Here is a 22,161-nt window from a genome sequence, read left to right as displayed (position 1 = left end):
AGCCTTGGGCCGCTTCAGTGAAATGCGATAAAGGAGAGGACTCGTAGGCTTTAAATCTGCTGGAAAACTAGCTCCATTAATTTTAATACTCCTAGAACAATTTTCCTTTTCTGTATTCTGGTACTGGGTCTTCAGCTTTACAACTGAACCAAAAAACACTCTTCCATTCCAACATCGAGACAGCAGTTCTCAGTAATGGCATGCTCGGATTTCTTTTGTCTTCTGAGGAAATGAATCACAGAGATGATATTGCTCTTGAAGTAAACGTCACAAATGAGATCTATTTTATTTTTTCTTGGCCTTCTTGACTCAAATGCTTGAAAACAAGGTGTAAAGAGGACTGGTATAGCTGCAGGCAGCCTTTTTTAGCAACTTTGTGCTCCAGAAGTGACCTAGTCCTAGGCTTTCTCTACTGAGGCTGGCAAGCCTCCTCCTTCCTTGTAAGAAAGGGTGGAAGACAGCAGCATTTCTGAGAACATCTAATGACCTTTATACAAAGGCATGGCTTAAATAAGTGAGAAGAACAACTGTCATTCTGTTTTTCTTAGGGTAGTCTTTTTATATCTTTGCCATTTTAGGTTGACGCCGCAGTTCTAAACAAAGCCTTAGGAAGGTTTCACAGCGGTGATGCCCCCTTCATCAGGCATTTCCCCCTCATTTTTTGTAATTCAGCACAGCGGAAGTAGGGAAACGCAGGGAGGACGTGCCTGGGATCGGGGAGAGCCAGTTTCCAGGGCTGGAGCCCATGGGCTTGGCCTGGCTCCTGTGGGGTCACCACGCTCCTCCGGATCCCCCCGTTTCCCTGCTTTCCTCCTGCCCTTGACAGCAGCAGGCCGGCTGTAGTTCCACTCCGCTTTCCGATAGTGCCTCCCTAAACAGTGTCACAGTTCATTAATGTTAATCTGCCTGAAGGTGTCTTCACTTACCCTTCAGTTTCAACTGCTGTAAAAGGATGGCTGATTTCTCCCTGCTGTAGAGAACAGTCGAGTAATTAAAATCGTAGTCTCATATTTAAAGTGGTAAATTGATTCTCTTTCTCCCCTCAATAAAACCTCAAGCTGGAGGCACCTATTTCCTGTTTAAAGACAGGAAATTTCAAAGTGCTTATAATTCAAAACTTTGAAGGAGATTATTGTTAAATGTTCAAGATGCACTTGAGGATGTATAGCTGAGCCCCGATTCCCATTAAATGGTTTTAATTACTTCATAATCACATGGGATCCAGGGCTTGTCTATGAAGACAGATGTGTAATGAATCCCTTTCTGACACTACCGTGTAAGTACAGGAGTCTGTTAGTCTATCAAGTATCCAGCACAAGTTCTTTCAAGAGGAGAAAAGCATTTGCTGCTTCAGAATTGCTCAGGGCATGTTTTATCTCCCCACCCTGCTACTGTGCAGGAGGCAGTCCCTGTTCCTGTAAGCAGTACAGTTTCAGTTACTGCTCTAACAGAGTTGGCAAGGACATAAATTATCCACAGTTACTCATGTTCGGTAGAAAATTAATTCTTAGTCACCTGGTTTTAAAGATGCAGGCAAGATAGGAAAGCCAGCTAAGATGTTTAGAAACATGATGCAATTGCTGCTTCAGAGGTTGTGAAGACACTTGTATTGAGAGCAGGAGAGATGTGACTGAAGTATTTAAATTGAAAGGGGTTCTAGAAACTGGTTGTTCCTTCCCTCTTGTGGGACCGCATGAAAGTAAGAATGTTCTCGGAAGCAGCAGGCCAGTAGGAAGAAAGGATGATTCTTGTATAAGCTTGGGAGGCGTCAGTGCTTCTAGAAATGGTGGCTGGGAGCACCTGATTAAATACCTCACTCAGCATACCTGGAATTAGCAATAAGCCTCCTGCTCTCCTAACAATATTTGTGTCATCAGGAAGCTGTCATCCCGCTTCAAAAGCGCCTGGTCCCAACCCTCACCCCTCATGTGCGGACAGAGCTCAGCTCTGAGTGAGAAAATTCCCACGTTGGAGAACACCATCAAAACTGGAGCCTCTCCAACTGGAGGAGTACAAAACGTACTTCCAACGGGGTGTGCTGTGTGCTGGAGGCACTCCCTCAGCAGCGTGCAGCACTATAAAACATAATAAAACTCACCTTCCCATACACTTCGTATTTGCAGCCTTTAAATAGGGGAGTGAGTTTCGAAAGCCAGTACTCTCACTGCAAACACTTGCCCCTTAAGCAGCTTGGTTGCCAGCTGTGGGGCGTGCTGTAGGTGATGTGTTCGGAGAAGAAATCTTGGGGTGATAAAACAGCATAACGAAATCCCTCTGTTTTCATTGTTACCAGTTCCATCGGTGTATATCAGGCACGTGCATTGGTGTAGGCTCCTGTTTTGTTTTTCTTAATGACTGGACAAATTGTTAAAAGTATCAGCCGAAAGCAGGATGTTTTGTTCCAGCAGCAAGTAACATCATCCGGTGATGTGAAAATGAATAGAAATTTAGTTTTGCTTGTAATAGCCTATGAGATTGTTGGGGCACTGGAAATACTTCTTGGAATTTTTTTCAATAAACCAAAACAAGATTGCAGTGGTATCAGATGTCTGAATAGCACAGATTCATTAGCACTTCCTGCTGTCTTGCTCAGAAACAGTGGAAAACAAATGTAACACCTGCTGAGAAATAGCATCTGCTTGGAAATAATCTGATGCAAGTACTTTGTCGAACTTGAGAAACCTGGGAGACTTGGATCTGCAAATGAGACTTGGAGGATTATGACAGTGAAAGCAGAGTAGTCTCATTGAAGACTTCAACAGTTGCCTCCCTTGATAAATCTCTGTCAAAGAATACTTAAAATTGGTGTCTTAAGCATTCGGTTACCACTTACAGTAATAATATGGTTTATGTCAAAAAAGGTATAGAAATGAGATCTCCTCAAAATTCATGAGAGCATTACGGCACCTCTCTTGCTCTCCCGCTTTTATTTCGAGAGTTGCATTTGCCAGGAGTGAAAGCATGCCTTTGGGGTAGTAGGGGGGACACGACGACGAAACAGAACACCCAAAGCCTAAAATGTAGCTGTCTGCAGAAAATACCTGTGTTGAGGCATAAAAAGAGAGTATTTGTCTTTCACTAAGTGTCGTAATTGTGGTGTTGCATAAATGCATTTGCTGGTAATCTGAAATCTGTCCTCGTTGTCATTAAAGAGACTTTCTGTCGTGTTGAGTGCACGTGGTGGGAGAAGGAATCTTAATGTAAAGACTCTGTATAATGCCTCCTTGCAACTGCACGGCAGTGCACGGGACTAACGTTGTGCAGCTGGCTCTTCAGTTACAGCACACTGAAACTTCTCGATTCCTGTTCTGTCCCAGTCTAGCTGCTCATTATGTTCGTCCATAGGACTTTGTAGCATCTCAAAGAGCATTCTGGCTGGCTGCTAATAACCTCTCTTCTCCTGCCTTTCCAAAAAGTGCGATGAATCTAAAAGAAAATTGCCTAATTGATATGTGAAAGAGAACCTCCTCTGCCCTAGCGCTTTCTAATTTGAAAGAAGCACATTTGGCAAGTTAAAGTTCCACTGTTTATAAGTTGTAACAGCAAAACTTCAGTTTTGAAGAGTGTTTGCATTCTTTAAGTTGGAGTTTGTGAGGAGTTATGTCATGCATTTTTCATTTTCTTCTTTCACGAAGCTATTAAAGACTACGAAACTGCTCAAGCCAATAGTGAAAATGACCAGCAGATTCGGGAGGGGCTCGAACGAGCCCAGCGGATGTTGAAGCAATCACAGAAGAGAGATTACTATAAAATTTTAGGAGTAAAAAGGTGAGACGTTAATATCTGAGCTGATGACATGAATGTTGGTTATTAAACTATCATGTTAGCAAGTTGACTTGTTCTGCTGCATGTTATTTTCCGTTCATGTCTTACTACCTTTGTGTTCAGCTTTTAAGTAGCATTTGTTTAAAATTCATTTAGAAAAGAATGAATAAAAACAACCACTGGGAAGGAAGGAAGTAAATGCCTTGGCAAGAAATCTTTAGTATAGAGGATCAGAAGTAAGGTAGGTGACTTGGTGAAGAAATGAGGACTGGAAAGAATTACTTAAAGCGATAAAAAAAAAAAAATTGTGGCTGATATGATAGATTAGGAGAGTTTGAAAGGACTGAATGAAGGAGGTATCTGAAATGCTTCTGCCGTTAACCTAGAAAAACTAACAGCTTCTCTTTGTAAAGAGAACCAAACAGATGTTCAGTTCTGAACCAGTATCGGTCATCTTTCTAATCGTGAACTAATTCAATCTCTACTCTGTGCTTTTTGTGACTGACCTTACTGTAAATCCTTCAGACTGGGAACTGTACCGTGTGTAGTAGCACCTTTCCAAAGAGGGTAAATGGATAGCGAAGCAAAGAGGAGTCTTGATTTAAAGCTGCAGTCTCCTTCCTGTTTTCATATAAATGACCAATATCACCTTAAGGTTAAATAGAATCTCATAATTTTCTTGATACCCTTAATTACTTTTCCAGTGTTTAAAATAAACCTGTAGATTCAGTAGTGTGGCATGTGAACAATTAGAAGGCTTGTAAGTGACCTATGATTTTATCCATTCAGAAACGCCAGAAAGCAAGAAATCATAAAAGCATACAGAAAGCTGGCATCCCAGTGGCACCCCGACAACTTCCAGAGTGAGGAAGAAAAGAAGAAAGCAGAGAAAAAATTCATTGATATAGCAGCTGCTAAGGAAGTTCTTACTGACCCGGGTAAGGATTGTTCTTGTGCAGTGATTTTACTTTAGGACTTTTTTTATCACTGTAAAAATGCAGCAAGTGTAAGATATTACAGATATTCCAGGTTCCCTTTTTCTGCTCTCCCCTTAACCATTTTGAGAGAGCACTAATGCTTGCCTCGCATTCATTGCGTGAAGTCAGATAAAAACCTGGAATTACCTGTTGTGCTTCAGTGACTTCCGATTCAAACCAAGTAAAAATTATTTGATTATTTCAGAGGTATCTTTTTGGGGATATAATCTTGCAGAAGCTTCCAGGACCGCTTAATTCTGGAGATGCTGCTTACTTTAAGGATATGGGTGTCTCCTCCTGCCTAAAGTTCTGATGCAAACTAAACTTAGATTGACAGCACCTGAAGTGTTCCAGAGAGAGCCTGAAGAGTGGCTTTGTTGCTGTACCAAAGCCCAGATGGAGCAGAGCACTGCCCCAGGAGCAGGGGACTGGGTTCCTGGCTCCCATCGGCCTGTGGGAGGGGGAGCAGAAGCAAGAAGCCCTCTGTCGGGTCTGGCTGTCTGCTGGTCGGCTTCAGGGGAGAGGGGAGAGACCATGGAGAGTGCTGTGTGGTGTGGTGACTGGTTTGTAACTCACTGGTGGAGAAGAACTGGCAGGATAGAGTATGTTCTGACTGTCCTGAGGGGGTGCAGCTGTGAGAATAAATACAGTGAACTCAACAAGGACAAAACGTCCCATTTATTTGTGGGATTTAGCAGTTCCAAGTGTGACTGTCCTGTCCCTTTTGAAATTCCAGCGTGTTCTGTTGGACAGCCGGGTACTGCCTTGCCTTGCATTAAGCTAAATGATTTATTTGAAGGCCTTAGTACAGGGTTGGAGGCTTTTCTCCTCTGCCAGTGTCCTGGAGAGCTTTGAAAAACTCGGAAGTAATTAGTCAGGTTCCTACCAATGCTGCCAATATGAGTGATAAACAGCAGTTCTCTGGCTTGGGGGTGGTTCTGAACCACTTTTTGGGTCTTCAGGGACGCTGTGTGTTGCTGTCCTGACTACAGTGCCATCGTTCCACCTTGTTTTTATTTCCTTCAGAAATGAGGCGGAAATTTGACGCAGGAGAGGACCCACTGGATGCAGAGAGTCAGCAGGGTGGGGGCAACCCTTTCCACAGGAACTGGAACACGTGGCAAGGATTCAACCCCTTTGGTTCTGGAGGAGGACCATTTACATTCAAATTTCACTTCAGTTAGAGCCAAGACTGTTTTCGGGTGGCTGCTGCTGTTTTTTACTTAATTCGTTCAAGAAAAATAAACTCTCTCTCAGTACAAGACCCAAAATCTTAATTTCTAATGTTGTCCTTAACCCAGAGTCTTACCGCACTAGAAGAAAGCTCCTTCTTTCTTTCAGTGTTCAAAGGGTTTGCTTTGTGGTGAGCTTGACGAGCTTATGCTGGTGGGGGGGAGGTTGAGCAAGGGTTTTGTTACAGCCTAGGTATTTGTTGTGGATGTGCAGGAAACGTTCATTCCTTTGGATGGAGAAAACAGTGAGAGGCTATTTAGGGCAACACTTAAACGCATCTTTAGGACTCAAGTATATGCTTAAAGGTAAAAATGCATGTAAATATTTCTCTGAGTCTGGGCCTAATAAACATGGAACGGGTAGTTACAATAGTCTCCACGTTAACAAATCGTTAGTCGTCGTGCTCAGCAGGATGATCCATTCCTCAGTATTCTTTAAAGGAAACCCCAGCGACCACCCTCTTGTATTACTGTTGGCGGTGCCATAGGTAGAGTGAAGAGGCTGAGTGAGTCTGAACAGTCTCTTTTAAAGAAGATCACTTGTAAGTAACGATATCTGAAAATGTCTGTTCACTTTATTCCTTAAGCTGAAATTGAGATGATTTCCTTGGCAGCAATTGTCAAACCTGAAAGTTGAAAAAAAACAAAACACACAATACACCTGTTTGGTTATTTTTATTTTCTGAAGACTGTTTCTGTGATTTGGAATGTTTAAGTATCATTTTTGAGTAGTTTGCACTTTAACAAAATATCTGCTTGAGATTTGAGCAAAACAGTGTGATGTGACATTCCCCCAGCTGTGCAGCAGCTTGTTCCTTCTCTGTACGTAAAACTCAGTCCTCACAGGTTGTGAGGGGAGTGTGTGAACTGCAGGAATAAAATATTAACTGGAGTTTTCCCCATTTAATGCAACTTCATTTCTGTTGGGTGATGCGACGGTGCATTAATACGATGTGAAACTGTTTGGAGGAGTGTGTGTGTGCTGTGTAACAGCCACAGTACTGCAAAAACAGCTGCCTGTGTAGGGGAAGGTCTGACTTCTCGTTAGCCAGGAGTCTGGTTTATTCTTTCCATATACACGCAGCTAAAGCTGGGTTTGTGCACAGATGGAACTGTGCGTGAGCTGAGAGGCGTTGCCAGGACTGGAGCTGCTACAAGGAAGTCTTCTCATTCTGTAACCGAATATATCGAAGCTACTGACAAGTTTCACCAGCAGCCATTTTATCAGAATGCAGCCGCAGTCAAACAAAGCAAATAAAGCCTTCCATCTGCAAGGGATTTTTTTTTTTTTACTGTAAGTGCAGTTGCTTTTGAAGTATAACTCTCGTCTCCTGCCTCAAGTACTTTACAAACACAATTTTTACCAAGCCACGAGGCCTCACAGATTTTTCAGCAGCCACTTAGAGGTCAGTGTTTGGTCAGCAGAAATTTGTCTTCAAGCTGAGGAGCGTGTGTGGTGGTTTCTGACAGCGTGTGGTACAAACGCCCCAGCGGCCTGTTAAACCCCAGCCTCACATACTTTCCAAGCTGAATGACTTCTGGAAGTTTGACTTCTGCTTTTGACCTGTCTGAAACGTTCTTGTTCAAACTCTGTAGAAGATGCTGCAGACACTGGCCGTGCCCTTCTAAGGTTCGTGTGGTTCTCTTCGGACCTCTAGGGCTCGGACACAGGAACTTGTTGCACAACAAATAACTTGTCCCACTGAGCCAGGCAGCTCTTGGTGCGTGCACTTTTTGCTGGCCCGTACGCAGAAGATCGTGTAGCTCTTCTGCATGGGTTTCCTGTGGTCCACGGTCGCTTGTTCTGTGTGAAGGCAGGGCTCTGCCTAAACAGTCTGGCATTGCCTTGCTCGCTACAGGAGGGGCTGGTTCTGAAATGCTGTTGAACGACCACTGTAAGCAATATGCCGTAACTTCATACGTACAGGAGTGGTGTTCAGCTTCAGAAAGTCACAGTAAATACCAGACAGCTAAGTTTGTGTGCTAGAGAAGTGCTTAAAACGTTGCGTTTTAAAGGACTACCCTTGTGCAGCTTTTTGTTCTTATCTCTTCCCATCCTCTGTTTTAAAAACTATGGCTGAGAGAATTGCGGGGTTCAATTTTTTTCTTTAGGGAAGGAATAAGATGGCCCGTCATAAGTGAATTATTCACATAAGATATTGATGTTAGAGCCGAGCATACTCATTTCTTTCTAAGGCAGTGGACAAATGGGTACACTAGAAGCAGTCAGGAACAAAAAGGATTATGTTTAATTCTGATGATGAATGGGAAGGGGAAGATCATGTATTTGGAGGGGAGGGGAAAACAGCTTGAATCTAGTCCGTGGAAGATGATGATTAATGCTTGAATGCTGTTCATAGATTCCTTTTGTGGAAGAGTGTCTTGAAAATAAAGAAAAACTTGATGGAGAATAAGGCTTTCTGATACTAAGCAGCTGTTGGATCACATAAGTGTTACCACTTCTTAAAGGAGCAGATGCTGGCTTTGAGCTTTAAGGTACTTCTGAAAACACACACAAAAAAAAAGTTGTTTTTGTTTTTTAAAAAAAAACTTCTATGTTTCAAGGATTTCCAGATACAGTGATGCAGTTCCTGATATGACTTCAGAAAAACAAAGTGCTGGTAACACACTGTTAATGGTGCAAGCTATGTACAAGGAAACTGAATTTGCCTTTTTATTTATAATGGGTGTCTGTAGTGCAATAATGTTCAATAACTGAACATTGAAGTAAATGTCTTGGTAATTTGTGAAGCCCGAGGTGTGCATGAAGCATCATTACAACGATTGGCCTATATGTAGATGCAAACTTTCCATGCTGAATTCTGTCTTGCAGTTTTTATAAACTAGTTTCCGACTTGTTTTAAACTAAAGGGGGGATGCATTTTACTTGAGGTGTGCTTAATACTGATGTGTTAATAAATCAGTATTAAAACAGATTCCGAGTGAATTATAAATGTAAGAGCTCAAACTTGTGACGTGCGCGGAAAATCTGTTAGCTTAAAAATAACTTTCAACATAAAAGCTTGTTGTTATTTCAGTTTCCAGACCATTGTTTGGAATAAGAATTATTCTTCTGTTTAGGGCTGTGATTTGTAGGAGCTTTGCTGGACATCAGCCAGCACAGCATAGCAGGTTAGTTGTATTTAAAAGTGCCTTATTGTAAGGTATTGTTTGTTTGCTCTGTAATGCATAATTTTATCCATAAAGTTAAAAATGTGAGAATCTTTTTTTTTTGCCCACTGCAAAATTCAAAGTAGCAGTTCTGTGTTGTAAGAAGGATAAGTCAAGTTAGCCTGAAATTTATCAAATGTCTCAAATTATTAAAATGTCTTTATATAAATCATAAGTCTAAAAAGCAAGAACTGTTTTTTCTAGAACTGCGGGAATTATTTTATGGTATTTTTCACAATAAAGATATTTATGATGACAAGAAAGCACCATGGTGTATTTGTCTGCTCTTCTTTCCTCATCCTGTTAGAGTTTATAGAATCATTAAGGTTGGAAGAGACCTCCAGGATCACCTGGTCCAACCATCCCCCTACCGCCATTGTCACCCACTGAACCATGTCCCTAAGCACCACGTCCAACCTTTCCTTGAACACCCCCAGGGATGGTGACTCCACCACTGGTACCTCCAGTGTTGGTTTCCTTCTGATGTTACTGGTCTGGGGACAACTACAGCACAACCTTCATGTAGCAACTTGGTTCCTTCTGAGAAGTCCTCTATGAGAACAGGGATATTCTGCAATCTGTTTTGAGATGCCTCCCCAAAGGTCACCTCCATGTTCACACCATACAGAGAGAGGCTAAAACGGCCCCTGCTCGTGATGGAAATTGGATCAGGGTAGAGATGCTGCTGCAGGGAGAGGTGGGATTTGTACAACTCACGCTGGAGCAAGTGGATCTGCAGCAAGTGGCTGGGGAGCAGAAACCAGAAGTAGAAGGGTGCATCCTGAATGCGTAACTGTGATAACTCACTGCACGAGTTGGTTTAATGGAGTCCCTCCTTTACAACCAAAACTGTCTTAGACTTTGCTGTGGTTCTGCCAGGAGAATCTTGGATGCAGCTGTGATTTCCAGCAGGACTGGGTCAAGATGTGATGAGTGTTTTAATTGCTGTAGCAATGTCAATCCTCACACTTCTGGGGTAGGTCTTGGCTGCCACAGCCACATCATTTTACAGAGTAGCTCTTCCAAGGCTGGCTGAAAAGAAGCAGCAGCAGAGCTGCTCTGCAAAGGCTGCAGCAAAGTTCTCCAGTAGAGTTTCAAGTCCATCACTGGCTTCAAAGAAAACGTTAAGTGTGTAGACGATGCCATAACACAACCACCAAGGGCTTGATCTAGTCACCAGCATGACGCCTGTGCAGCAATGTAAGAACTAAAGCAGAGCTGTATCTATGACATCTGGAAAGAGTCCTACATGCAGTCATCCAAAGTGTATGTACAGCGTAGGTGACTGACAGTGCAAACAAGCAAGAGAGCTCCTTATCAGTCACCAAAATGTGCTTGTTATTTGCGTAGTTGGAACCAACTTAGTGTACGCTGTCTTATGTGTTTATACAGTGGTGAAAAGCATGGGCACATACATAGCCTGTGAGAGCTAAGGTGCTGGAGTTGAAAATGACGTGGCACAGAGCAGCCAAATCTGTGAAAGTGAACGCAGATTACAGAATGTGAGAGGAGGGTTTGGGGAGGCTTCTTTAACAGGACAGGTTTTACATCAGGTACCTTACTGTGGTTTCCCAGCACCTGTCTTTTTAAACCCAGTAAGTGTCAGGTAAGAACACTTCAGCCTTTCTTGACCTAAGCAGTGCGCAACAGTCAGAGACAGAGTTATATTGCAGGAGCGAGTCTGAAGAACTGAACTACAGGACAGCAGAGGAGGTTGTAGCTGGGGGGTTGGTTTGGAGGGGGGGCTCTCTTCAGGCTCAGAGCTGTAGGCAGAGCATCACCTAACAAAGTGTAGAGCAGACCCACAGAGCATCTATCCCTGGCCTTTCACGAGGCAAGGTGCAAATCTGGCAACTTGTGCTGAGCAACATCCATATATCGCTTGAGCCTATTGAGCTAGACAGGGAAACTGACTTTAGAAACTGACTTTACAGTGCAGTTCTCTTTGGAGATGAAGCACCTCAAGGAGCAGATTTAAAAAAAAAAAAAAAAAGACACAATGCTTTCAGGCCTGCAGTTTCATATATGTTCATCTGTATAGACCCATCATCTCTGGTAAAGGTAGAAAACAATCATCTAGTAATAAAAGATTGCTTCCACAATTTCTATTAATGTCTTTTTCATGTAAGTCTTCAGGTTTAAAAAAAAAAAAAAGAGTGCAGTGTTGATTGATTCTGATTTTAAGCTATTGAATATAAATAAAGTTCTGTGTTTAGTAAAAAGCACTTTCCAAACCATCTGCACATCTACATTTTACAGTCATCAGAGCCGAAAATCTGGTACAAGAGGAATGCACGGAAGAGTGTAACTGGAGGAAGCTATTTATATGGCATCCATTTTCAGACTTGGCAACCTCTGATGAGAGGCTGCCAGGATGTTTCATTCATAGGAGTGAGGATTCAAATATAAAAGAACTGCGCTCTCCGTCAGGGGAGAGAAATTTAGGTACAGCGATGCTGATGATGGCTGTAACTGCTCGCTTCTCACCTTCAGGCGAGGAATTCACAAACCAAACTGAGACTTCCATCAGAGCAGGCTGGGAAATGTCAGAACAGTTGGACATGCCTCAGATAACGTCTGAAATTCAGAATGAAAAATTAGCTAACGTGAACATGAGTCTAAGAGGCTAACGCATTGAGAGGAGCAGGGCACAGACTCCGCCCCGCTGGAGGAGCCTTTTTATCACTCCGTGTTAAACAGTCACCGGAGGCAATGCGCAATGTGTCAGGAGCTGAGACCAGCCTTCAGAATGGGCTTCAAGGAGTATTCTCATGGCGACAAAGGAGACGATACGTCACTGAAAATGTAAATCCTAAAAAAGAGGCACTAGAAAAAAAAAACAACAATGCGTTCTAGATGGCATCCCAGTCCTAACTTTTTCAGGATTAGCAAACTATGCTGGGAATCAGATTAGCCTGCATGTGGCACTAGGCATGTTCAGGGCATACTGTTAATCTGTTAGAGACGTGATGCTGGGCTAAACCGATTAAGAATTTAATCCGCTAAAACAAAATTAGATACTGTTACCCTGTCAGCAAATGTTTCAATAGTTTGGCTCAAGTTTTCCTGTGTATACTTAAAGTCAGACTTTGAATAAAGAACAAAACATAACAACAAAGTATAAGAGGAAAGAAGAATTATGGAATCATAAAGGTTAGAAGAGACCTCTGAGAACAACTGGTCCAACTGTCATCCTGCTACCAATGCCACCCACTGAACCATGTCCCTAAGCGCCACGTCCAACCTCTCCTTGAACACCCCCAGGGACGGTGACTCCACCACCTCCCTGGGCAACCCGTTCCAATGCCTGGCTGCTCTTTCTGAGAAGAAATGTCTCCTCACTTCCAACCTGAACCTCCCCTGGCACAACTTGAGGCCATTCCCTCTAGTCCTGTCACTAGTTACCTGTGAGAAGAGGCCGACCCCCAGCTCCCCACACCTTCCTTTCAGGTAGCTGTAGAGAGCAATAAGGTCTCCCCTGAGCCTCCTCTTCTCCAGACTAAACAATGCCAACTCCCTCAGCCGCTCCTCACAGGACTTGTGGTCCAGGCCCTTCACCAGCTCCGTAGCCCTTCTCTGGACACGCTCCAGGGCCTCGATGTCCTTCTTGTACTGAGGGGCCCAAAGCTGAACACAGCACTCGAGGTGAGGCCTCACCAGAGCAAAGTACAGGGGGACGATCACCTCCCTGGTCCTGCTGGCTGCACTATTCTTGATACAAGCCAGGATTGGCCACCTGGGCACACTGCTGGCTCACGTTCAGGTGAGCATCAATCAGCACCCCCAGGTCCTTTTCCTCTGCACAGCTTTCCAGCCACTCTGCCCCAAGCCTGTAGCGCTGCATGGGGTTGTTGTGGCCAAAGTGCAGGACCCAGCACTTAGCCATGATGAACCTCATCCCATTGGCCCCTGCCCATCAATCCATCCTGTCCAGGTCCCCCTGCAGGGTCTTCCTACCATCCGGCAGATCGACACTTCCCCCCAACTTCGTGCCGTCTGCAAAGTTACTGAGGGTGCACTCAGTTCCCTCATCCAAGTCATCAATTAAAGAGGATGGGCCCCAACACCGACCCCTGGGGAACACCGCTGGTGACCAGTCGCCAGCTGGATTTCACTCCATTCACCACCACTCTCTGGGTCTGGCCATCCAGCCAGTTTTTGACCCAGCAGAGTGTACCTGTCCAAGCCAGGGGCTGCCAGCTTCTTCAGGAGAATACCGTGAGTGTCTGTGTCAAAGGCCTTGCTGAAGTCTAGGTAGACTACTGTAGAGTTCATCTATTGAGATTGGAAAGATAAAATCTTGACGTGAATGCGAGTGCTTGATTTAGGAAAAAGGTAAAAGGAAAACATTGACAAATATTTTCAGTCCTAAATCTCTGTCTTTTCAACAATGCTGCACTGCTGTCTGGTCTGTTCATTGTCTGTTAAACTTACTAGTTGACATTAAGAAGAATGAGACCTAGAAAATACACTGGAATAGTAATATGAATATAGATTGAACAAGCTCTTCATTTCAATGGCTCGCCATCAATCAATATTACTACGCTTATTTACTGATTTGAACCAGGTTTTGGTAATACACTTGTAATAGAGGATGCATTGTCTTCCCTTTTATAGTGCAGAGCGCACAGATTTGGAAGTGGAAACAAGCTCTCCCCGCTGCTCCAAGTTCTCTCTCAGCTTTACATTTCTAAATATTGCTGTTGCTGCCCAGCAGGAACACTTCCACCAGATTAAAGACACTTGAGGAATCGCTGCATTATTTTTGTCTTGGATATATTAACCAGACATTTAATGTTCACTGTATGATGCAAAATAGGAGAAAACAATTGTTTTTTCTCCAGTGCCACCTTTAATATTTTGTACAACATATAAAATCCACTGTTTTAGTATTAAAAATATAATGATATGCTAACGATTCAAAGTGCTGCTTTAAAGAGACTTTTGAAAAGTAGTTCATATAGTTGCTGGGCCTCTCTGTTTTATAAACAGCTCATTTCAGAAAATAGCTTTTCCTGAAAATATTATAATATGCTGGGAAAAAAGTGCTGTTACACATTTTCTTTACAAACAAAGACAACATCATAGAAAATGGCAAGAGAACTTTTAAATCATCAAAACATCTTCGGCAAATTACATTTCTGAGAAATTATGTCCTAATCATTTAAGTAATCTTAAGAAAATAGTATTTAAAGAGCTATTTCTTTTTAAAAAAGCATGCAGAAGTAATCCAATTTTAAAAAGAACAGGACGATACAGATGTAACGAGCAAGAAATCAGTGCATAAATTCTCCACTTTTTATGCTGCATAGCAGAAATTGCCCACGCAGATAATCATAATGAAAGTATGGAGTATCTGTTGTTTCCTTGTTACACACTGAGTTTATAGTAGCTCTGCATAATTAAGTCATATAGCAGTCCACGTATGCTATAAAAATACCAACTTACTCATTTGTGTTCTACGATGTTCCAGGATGTTCAACTTGCTGCCTGATATTCTGAAGTATTATGTTGCTTGTTATGAGAACAAGTGTAACAAAACAAATATTGCAGTGAAATGGGATAACTAAAGAGAACTGAAATTAGTGTTAACGGATTATTACTACTGGATTACATGGGAAATATTTAATTGAATTACTTCATACAAAGAAAATGCCCACAAAAGACCTTTTAAAATTCACATATGATATGTTAAAACTGTTATTTCAAAATGCATAAAGGTAATACAATGTAAGAAATAAAAGCCTGTAAAAAATTTGCATGTCTCATATCACTAAGACTTTAAAAATGTCAGCAAAGCATGATTATAAATACCTGCTCTTAGAGGAAGTGCTTTCAAATAACCTACACCTGAGAACGATGACTGCATGCAAAATATGCTTCATTATTCTTTCTATTCATTCACTTATTTGCTGGTATGGAAATGTGCAACTGATGAGTGATTTACCCACTTAGTGCAAATTACATTATCTTTTATAATTACAAGCATCTAGATTGAAATACTTTATTAAGCTCTTCTTAGAAGAATTTGTGGTCTCATCCAGTCTATTTTGAACATCAGCAAAAGCTAAGCAACAGAGCATGTACTGAAGGCACTAGATATCAGTTTAAGAAACAAAATTCCTATTTGCAAACGCGCATTGCAAGAATTTTTCACTGCAGTTTTTGTAGATCAAAATATCAGTAGCCAGTTAGAGCAACAGTTTTTGTGAGTATGTATTTATAAAATTACAGTAGACACCACTGACAGTCAAAATTAATCAAGTATTTTATTATTTTAATTTCTGAACAAAATAACGATAATCAAAACTGAGTGGAAACATCTTTCAGGTACTGACCTTATGAGTCAATGCATGCTGGTTGGAAAGTTATCTTAACCAAAAAACACATAATGGAATCTTAAGGCATACTATTTAAGTGACCAAAAGGAGATTATGAATCAAAAATGGTTTATTTCAACTTAGTAAGAGTGCAGCAATCTTGTATAAAAAAATGAATAATTACATTCCTTGCTTCAGTAAGCTTCAAAGTTGATTTAGATTTCTGTGGTCTAAATTGTTCAAGCTATTTTTTATATCATGTCTGCTACAATGAGAATTTTTCTTGTGACTGCAGCATTTCTCCAAGGACAAAACTATGGATATATAACCAAAATTCTTTATATTTAAATACATTTACTTAATTCATGTAATATGCACAAAACGGTTTTCATATACATATTTAATACTGCCCCCCCAGCTGTATTAACAAAGTAAATCTTTGAGGAGTTGAATACATTGTTGTTTCTATTGTAAAATACTCTGGGCAAACTGTCTTTTAGAGAAGGAAAAGAAAAACAAAGGAACAAGGAAAGCTACTCTACACTGGTTTAAATAAAAGCAAGTACCTGTTGATTTGTCTCTTCTGTTCTTTATATTTCATTTAATATTTTTAAATAACACCATAAGTTATAAAATATTTCACTTCACATTGAAGAATGTTAACAATAGTGCCAACGCAGCTTTCGTAACTTCCAGTCAGTCTTTTGCAGAAGACTATTGCACTGTCACCATTGGTTTTTACAGGTGATGCTAAAGTTCATCATGCTTAAAACCTGTAACCAAGGAAAAAAATCATATAACAATTACATAGAAACTTTATCACTGGTTTTGTAAAACATGGAGAAAGCTCTTTATTGTCTATTTACTGCTAGAGAGTCAATTCAACAACAAGAACTTCATTTTTAGAGCCTTGCTAAAAGCTGATCATAAGCTTTCACAAAGAATAAAAACCACTAAGAATTCTTTATACTAAAAAAGCGCTTTGGTTCTCCGACTTAAGACTGGAGACTGATACTGGCAGGGAAACCTGTGAACTATGGTCTGAAGACAGAGAAACATATTGGACAAGGAGACAGTGACATGGAAATTTGTGGAGAGGATGCGTAAAATCTGAAAGGAGGGGAGCATAGGTGGGGAGACGCTCACTGCAAAATGAGTCTCAATGCAAAACTTCTTGAAGGGAAAACTACACTGATACAATGTATGTGCCTACTGATCCCAACCTTTACTTCAAATAAATTATTTTAAAGAATTAACAGATGAATATGCATGTAAGTTACCTTTTTGAAAATACGATGTTTGGTTTTTCTTCTCTTTTTCAATTTGCTCTATTAACTTCCGTATTTCAGTGTCATATTCAACCCATTCAGGAACAATCCGGGCAGCAGCCTTTAGTTTCGGTTCTTTGGTTTGGGGATTGTTACACTGAAAGTTTAAAACATACTAGATGTAAAGAAAGCCAATGTGAAAACAGCGCCTCTCCAAGGAACTGTAAGTGATCAGCTCCTCAGTGTCACTGAAAATAAACAGCAGAACACACATTATTGCTAAAAACTAGCTATGTATTCATATGTTGACTAGTACAATAATCTGAATGTTTCAAAATGGTCTACAATTTACTTCAAAGTGAAAAATAAGTTTAACTTCAGACAAAAACTACATTGCAGCAAATCATGAAACTTGACATGAATTTAATAAAGTATAATAAAAAGTCATTTACGCAAAAAAAAATCTTACAGTTTTGCAGAGAACTGCTATTTACCATATTTTCTTGTCACATTTTCAGTTTAAATATCTGGCTAAGATTCTGGTATTTCATATAAAGAGCCACCTCTCAGCAGCCCACAGAAATATCTGAAGTCTCAAACATACTTCTTTACTCTCATTTATGTCATACCTAACAATAATCTTGTTAGCATTTATGAGTTCTTTGAAGGACAAAATGTGCAAGGTCAGTTACCTTGGTAATCATTAAAAAAATCACAGAAAACAAATTGTAAATAAACCCAGTTTAAACAGTTTAAAACATTTTATTGTAAATAATTCTTTTTTTTTCTGTGTATTCCTGACCATATGGATAGTAGAGACTTAGCTACCGCAAGACTACTAATATTTAGACAAAGTTACGTGGGGAAATACAAGGTATACATTAGCACATGGAAATTAAAACTGATATCATGTTTTCTATTACGTTTGTGATGCTTCCTCTAGTGTTATCTAGAAAATAAAATTGTTACTTTCATAAAATAATAAAACTATAAATCATAATAAAAAGTGACACATGATACTGGGGATTGAAAGATAGTCTAGTAACTTAAATTTCAATCTTTTACTTTCTAGAATAGACAGTACCCATGTTTAGCACACACAAAAAAAGCTTATTTTAACTGTAAAGACACAAAACTATTTACATACTGAATATTTGCACCAGATTCCAATTGTCTATTTTTCTTCAGAATTATGGCTCTGAAGTTTCACTCACAGTGAGTGGGGGTTGTCAAGAAAAGGAGGGAAAATTGAATGCGGTAATAATGCCAGACCAGAACTTTTTCTCTCTCTGTTTCAATTCCCAAAGACAGACATTTTCTTCTTTCTAAATGCAGGTAAGTCTCCCCAGCTTTATTCTTTTTAAGCTATGCTCTATCTTCATTTATAGTGGTGAAATGGACAGAGAAAAAGAGTCATAATAATATTACTCCTCTTCACAGCAGGTTCAGCAGGGGTAGCAGCACACAAAACTCAGACTTATTAGCAGTACTTCATGATAGTTCTACTAACCTGGCTGAAAATGAAGGAAAAAAAAAAAAAGGGAAAAATTTGTGTACAGGAGTGAAAAACCCTGATCCTATCCAGTTATGATGGCAGCACTTAATTTTCAGTAGTCTTCAGTTTCATCATAAGCAAATTTGGTATCGAGCATGCAGGAGAAGCCTTGGAGGAACGAAGAAAAGTTGTATGTATTCAGGCATTTATCAAAAGGGAACTAATGTTCTAGTACCTTCCAACAAGGCTGGCTCCATAACATCACATACGCATATATCTGTAGTGGGTTTACGTGGCAAGGTTTTGGTAGCAGAGGGCCATAGGGGTGGCTTCTGTGAGAAGGATCTAGAAGCTGCCCCATGTAAGGTAAGGGCCCCACTGCTGACCAGAGCTGAGCCAATAAGTGATGTTGTTTTGCGCCTCTGTGAGAGCATATTTAAGACAGGGAAAAAAAAAAACGCTGCGCCACACAGCAGCTGGGAGAATGAGAGGAGTGAGGAACAGCCTTGCAGGCGCCAAGGTCAGTGAAGAAGAAGGGGGAGAGGTGCTCCAGGCACCGGAGCAGAAGTCCCCTGCGGCCTGTGGTGAGGACCATGGTGAAGCAGGCTGTCCCCCTGCAGCCCATGGAGTACCATGGTGGAGCAGGGTTCCACGCTGCAGCCCATGGAGGAGACCACGGTGGAGCAGGTGGACCTGCACCGACGGAGGCTGAGGCCTGTGGAAGACCCCTGCCGGAGCAGATTCTGGGCCGGACCTGCAGCCCGTGGAGAGGAGACCACGCAGGAGCAGGTGACCTGGCAGGAGCTGCTGCCCGTGGGGGATCCAGGTTGAAGCAGTTCACTCCTGAGGGATGGATCCTGTGGTATGGACCCATATCTGGAGCAGTTCTTGAAGAGCTGCTGCCTGTGGGCAGCCCACGCCGAATCAGTTCAGCAAGGACTGCATCCCATGGGAGGGACCCCACAGCACAGGGGATGAGAGTGACCGAGAAGGAGCTGCGGAGAAGAAGCGCTACAGACTGACCATAACCCCCATTCCCCCGTTCCCCTGCGCCGCTCGGGGGGAGGAGGTGGAAGAGGGTGGATGGGGGGGAAGGTGCTTTTGGTTTCTCTCCTTTGTTTCTAGCTTCTCTAGCTTGTTAGTAATAGGCAATAAATCTTACTAACTCCCTATGCTGAGTCTGTTTTGCCTGTCACGATAATTACTGCATGATCTCCCTGTCCTATCTCAACCCTTGAGCCCTTTTCATCGTATTTTCTCCCCGTTCCTCTTTGAGGAGGGGGAGTGAGAGAGCGGTTGTGGTGGAGCTCGGCCGCCCACCCGAGTAAAACCACCACAATATCAAAAGCCACATAAATTGTAATATATATTTTTTTAATTTATAAAACTAATTTAACTCAAAATCAACTTACCAAGTCTATTGTTTTAGCCTTTTTCTTGGACTCATCATCACACCAGGTTTCACACCAAAGCCATTCTTGAGGGAGAGACTTAATAGCTACTTGATGAATCATATTATTGGGAAGATCCTGTGCAAGTTTGTAAAACCATAAATTAGCATTGAGTTTTGAGGTAACTACAATTACTCAAAAGAGATTCCACAGAATATCTTCTGTCTGATACCACTTCTGCAAGTTGTTCTTATGTCTCCTCCTATGTGCTCATCTGACTCTTTTTCAAGTAGATTCAAAATTTCACAATACTAATTTTGTTAGCCAATTCCACCTCTTACTTCTCAAGTACTTTTTTCTTGTATTTATATCTGTCCTTCCTTAGTTTGACATAACTAATACTGCTATCTGGTACTTACAGTTCAGATACCACATGCCATATACTAAATACTCCTAGCAGAATTAGACAGGGTACAGTTATTAAAGCCTCTTAACCATACTTCCATTCCTCTTATTTGCAAAACATGCTCAAAAGCACATAATCCAGGATTATGACACTATTCTAAAGTTAGCCTTCTTTTAGGAAGATAGATTACAGAAACTTAAGTATGAAAAGGAAAAACTATTAAACTGCTATCTTACTTGACTTAAAATTTTATTTTTTTCACCTTTATTATATATTCAAATACTCTCATAAAAATGAAAGCACTGAACCAATATTTTGCTGAATGTAGCCAATAGCATTTACAAAAGGGAAGAATCCCAGGCAGTCATATAGTACGGGTACTTTGACAACGGTTAAAAATACTAAGTGTAGTTGGTAGATCCATTCATAAGCTCCTTCGCATGCACAACTCCTACATAACATTTAAAAAATAAACGTCAGTACTCAAGTAAGCATTAGCCATGTCTTATTTGCCAATACACATTGCTAAATGTGACAGAATAAAATAGTACATACAGCTGTGTTATAAAAAGCATGTAATTTAATTCAAATATAGACATTAGTATGAAAAAACTAGCGGACTACTAAAATAGAAGTATGCCATGTCAAGATATTTAAACATTAATTTAAATGTTTCCTTTTTTGAAAAACTTCAATTCAATGAATGTTAGGAAGATCAAATAGATCTTTTATCATTATCTCAATTTCAAGAGAAAAAAGGTTGTTTTTCTGTTGTGCCTCTGACTTTTAAAATGAAATCATGATTCCTAAGTTAATAGAGTAACTTTCAAAGTTGCGAATTTACAGAATTGTTAAATGGAGTAGAAAGGAGAGAGACTACTATGTACTTACACGCTTGTGATTTGCACACTTATTTATCTTACCTAGCTTTAAAAATTGCTGGAGTTATATAAATGAAGACCCTGGTCAACTCAGGGTGACCCAGCAACTACAAGAGTGCATTAGCACTTAGATTAAGTAAATTAAATTAACATTAATGGAAAAATAACAATAAAAAAATGCTAGGTAAGACTATAATTACCATTATCAGAATAGAATATTATAATTAAGAAAACACACAAGTGTACCTAGAACAAGTACAGATAAAGGCAAGCAGTGCAATACACTTGTTCCCTCTGCTATTTTTTTTCCTCCTTTTCTTCATATTAAACCATTATTTAAATAATCACTTTGTTCCGTTTTCTGAACTGTGCTCATATGCACACCTAAAAATGTTCTGCAACAGCAAAAAAGGTAAATAGTTTCAGAATTATATAACATGCATTGAGATAAAAAGTTATTCCATGCATACTGAGAAAGATAAAGAAAAACTTAATTGCTTAAACCTAAATGTACCTGATCTAGATTTGACAGACTGTTTGGATCTTGACTTAGAGCTTGGTACTGGCCCCGAAGCCTATCTCCTGCTGCAATCTTTCTGAACTTCTTAAGATCCACAACATATAAGGCACTACAAAGATAAAAATATGAATCAAGACTTGCAGTTTCATGTTGGTTTTGATAACATTAATTTAAAAAGTAACAAGAAAGCAAAAACTATTCAGATGCTAAAAGGATATTATTTTAAGTAAATAGCTGAAGTTACAATTAAAAAAAAAGTGAAATCAATATATCATCTGAATTTAGAAGAATTCATCTCTTGCTGAGAATGACTGTAAGGCAACTGCTTGTAAACACCTCAGTGGTTACTACCAAGACCTAGATTTTAATCATTTCTGCAAACTGCACAAAAATACATAGAAGTTCTCCTACCTAATATGGTATTTCCTTTTCCCAAGATGCGATGCCCAGTATCCTGATTTCCAGAAACGGTACCCATCCATTTCTTTACGGCTGTCACAGAATGGCGTGTATCCATAAGGAGCTCCCTTTAAATCTAGATCTCTGAGTTCTTTCAGGTCACTTCTCACAATCTAAACAAGAATAAAAACATTTAATTTTATTACTTAATAGTGTTTTTAACGCATATGAGGGTAGTTATGGCAGCAAACTGACCAAAGTTTATTTTTTAATAAAACTGAGATACTACAACAATACAGTGTAAATAAAGTATTCCATTGGAATTATATTCACTTA

The 22,161-nt window shown here is 40.5% G+C and overlaps 2 protein-coding genes across 2 annotated transcripts in view; one reads left to right on the top strand and one right to left on the bottom strand.

Moving 5' to 3' along the window:
* The window catches only part of DNAJC3 (DnaJ heat shock protein family (Hsp40) member C3), a 31,200-nt gene extending 24,324 nt beyond the window's left edge, over window positions 1-6,876 (top strand). The window contains exons 10-12 of the mRNA XM_035557128.1: window positions 3,636-3,768; window positions 4,555-4,703; window positions 5,769-6,876. Of these exons, the coding sequence (XP_035413021.1) occupies window positions 3,636-3,768; window positions 4,555-4,703; window positions 5,769-5,926 (440 nt within the window). The 3' untranslated portion in view covers window positions 5,927-6,876. The remainder of the gene's footprint in view (window positions 1-3,635; window positions 3,769-4,554; window positions 4,704-5,768) is intronic.
* Window positions 6,877-14,755: 7,879 nt separating this feature from the next.
* The window catches only part of UGGT2 (UDP-glucose glycoprotein glucosyltransferase 2), an 88,748-nt gene continuing 81,342 nt past the window's right edge, over window positions 14,756-22,161 (bottom strand). The window contains exons 35-39 of the mRNA XM_035557032.2: window positions 21,838-21,998; window positions 21,421-21,535; window positions 19,641-19,757; window positions 16,746-16,890; window positions 14,756-16,238 (exon numbers count right to left, since the gene is read on the bottom strand). Of these exons, the coding sequence (XP_035412925.1) occupies window positions 16,216-16,238; window positions 16,746-16,890; window positions 19,641-19,757; window positions 21,421-21,535; window positions 21,838-21,998 (561 nt within the window). The 3' untranslated portion in view covers window positions 14,756-16,215. The remainder of the gene's footprint in view (window positions 16,239-16,745; window positions 16,891-19,640; window positions 19,758-21,420; window positions 21,536-21,837; window positions 21,999-22,161) is intronic.

Source organism: Cygnus atratus, chromosome 1, assembly GCF_013377495.2.
Source record: "Cygnus atratus isolate AKBS03 ecotype Queensland, Australia chromosome 1, CAtr_DNAZoo_HiC_assembly, whole genome shotgun sequence".
Taxonomy (NCBI): domain Eukaryota; kingdom Metazoa; phylum Chordata; class Aves; order Anseriformes; family Anatidae; genus Cygnus; species Cygnus atratus.
Note: the sequence above shows the minus strand (reverse complement) of the source record. Positions and strands in the feature narration are given on the sequence as shown.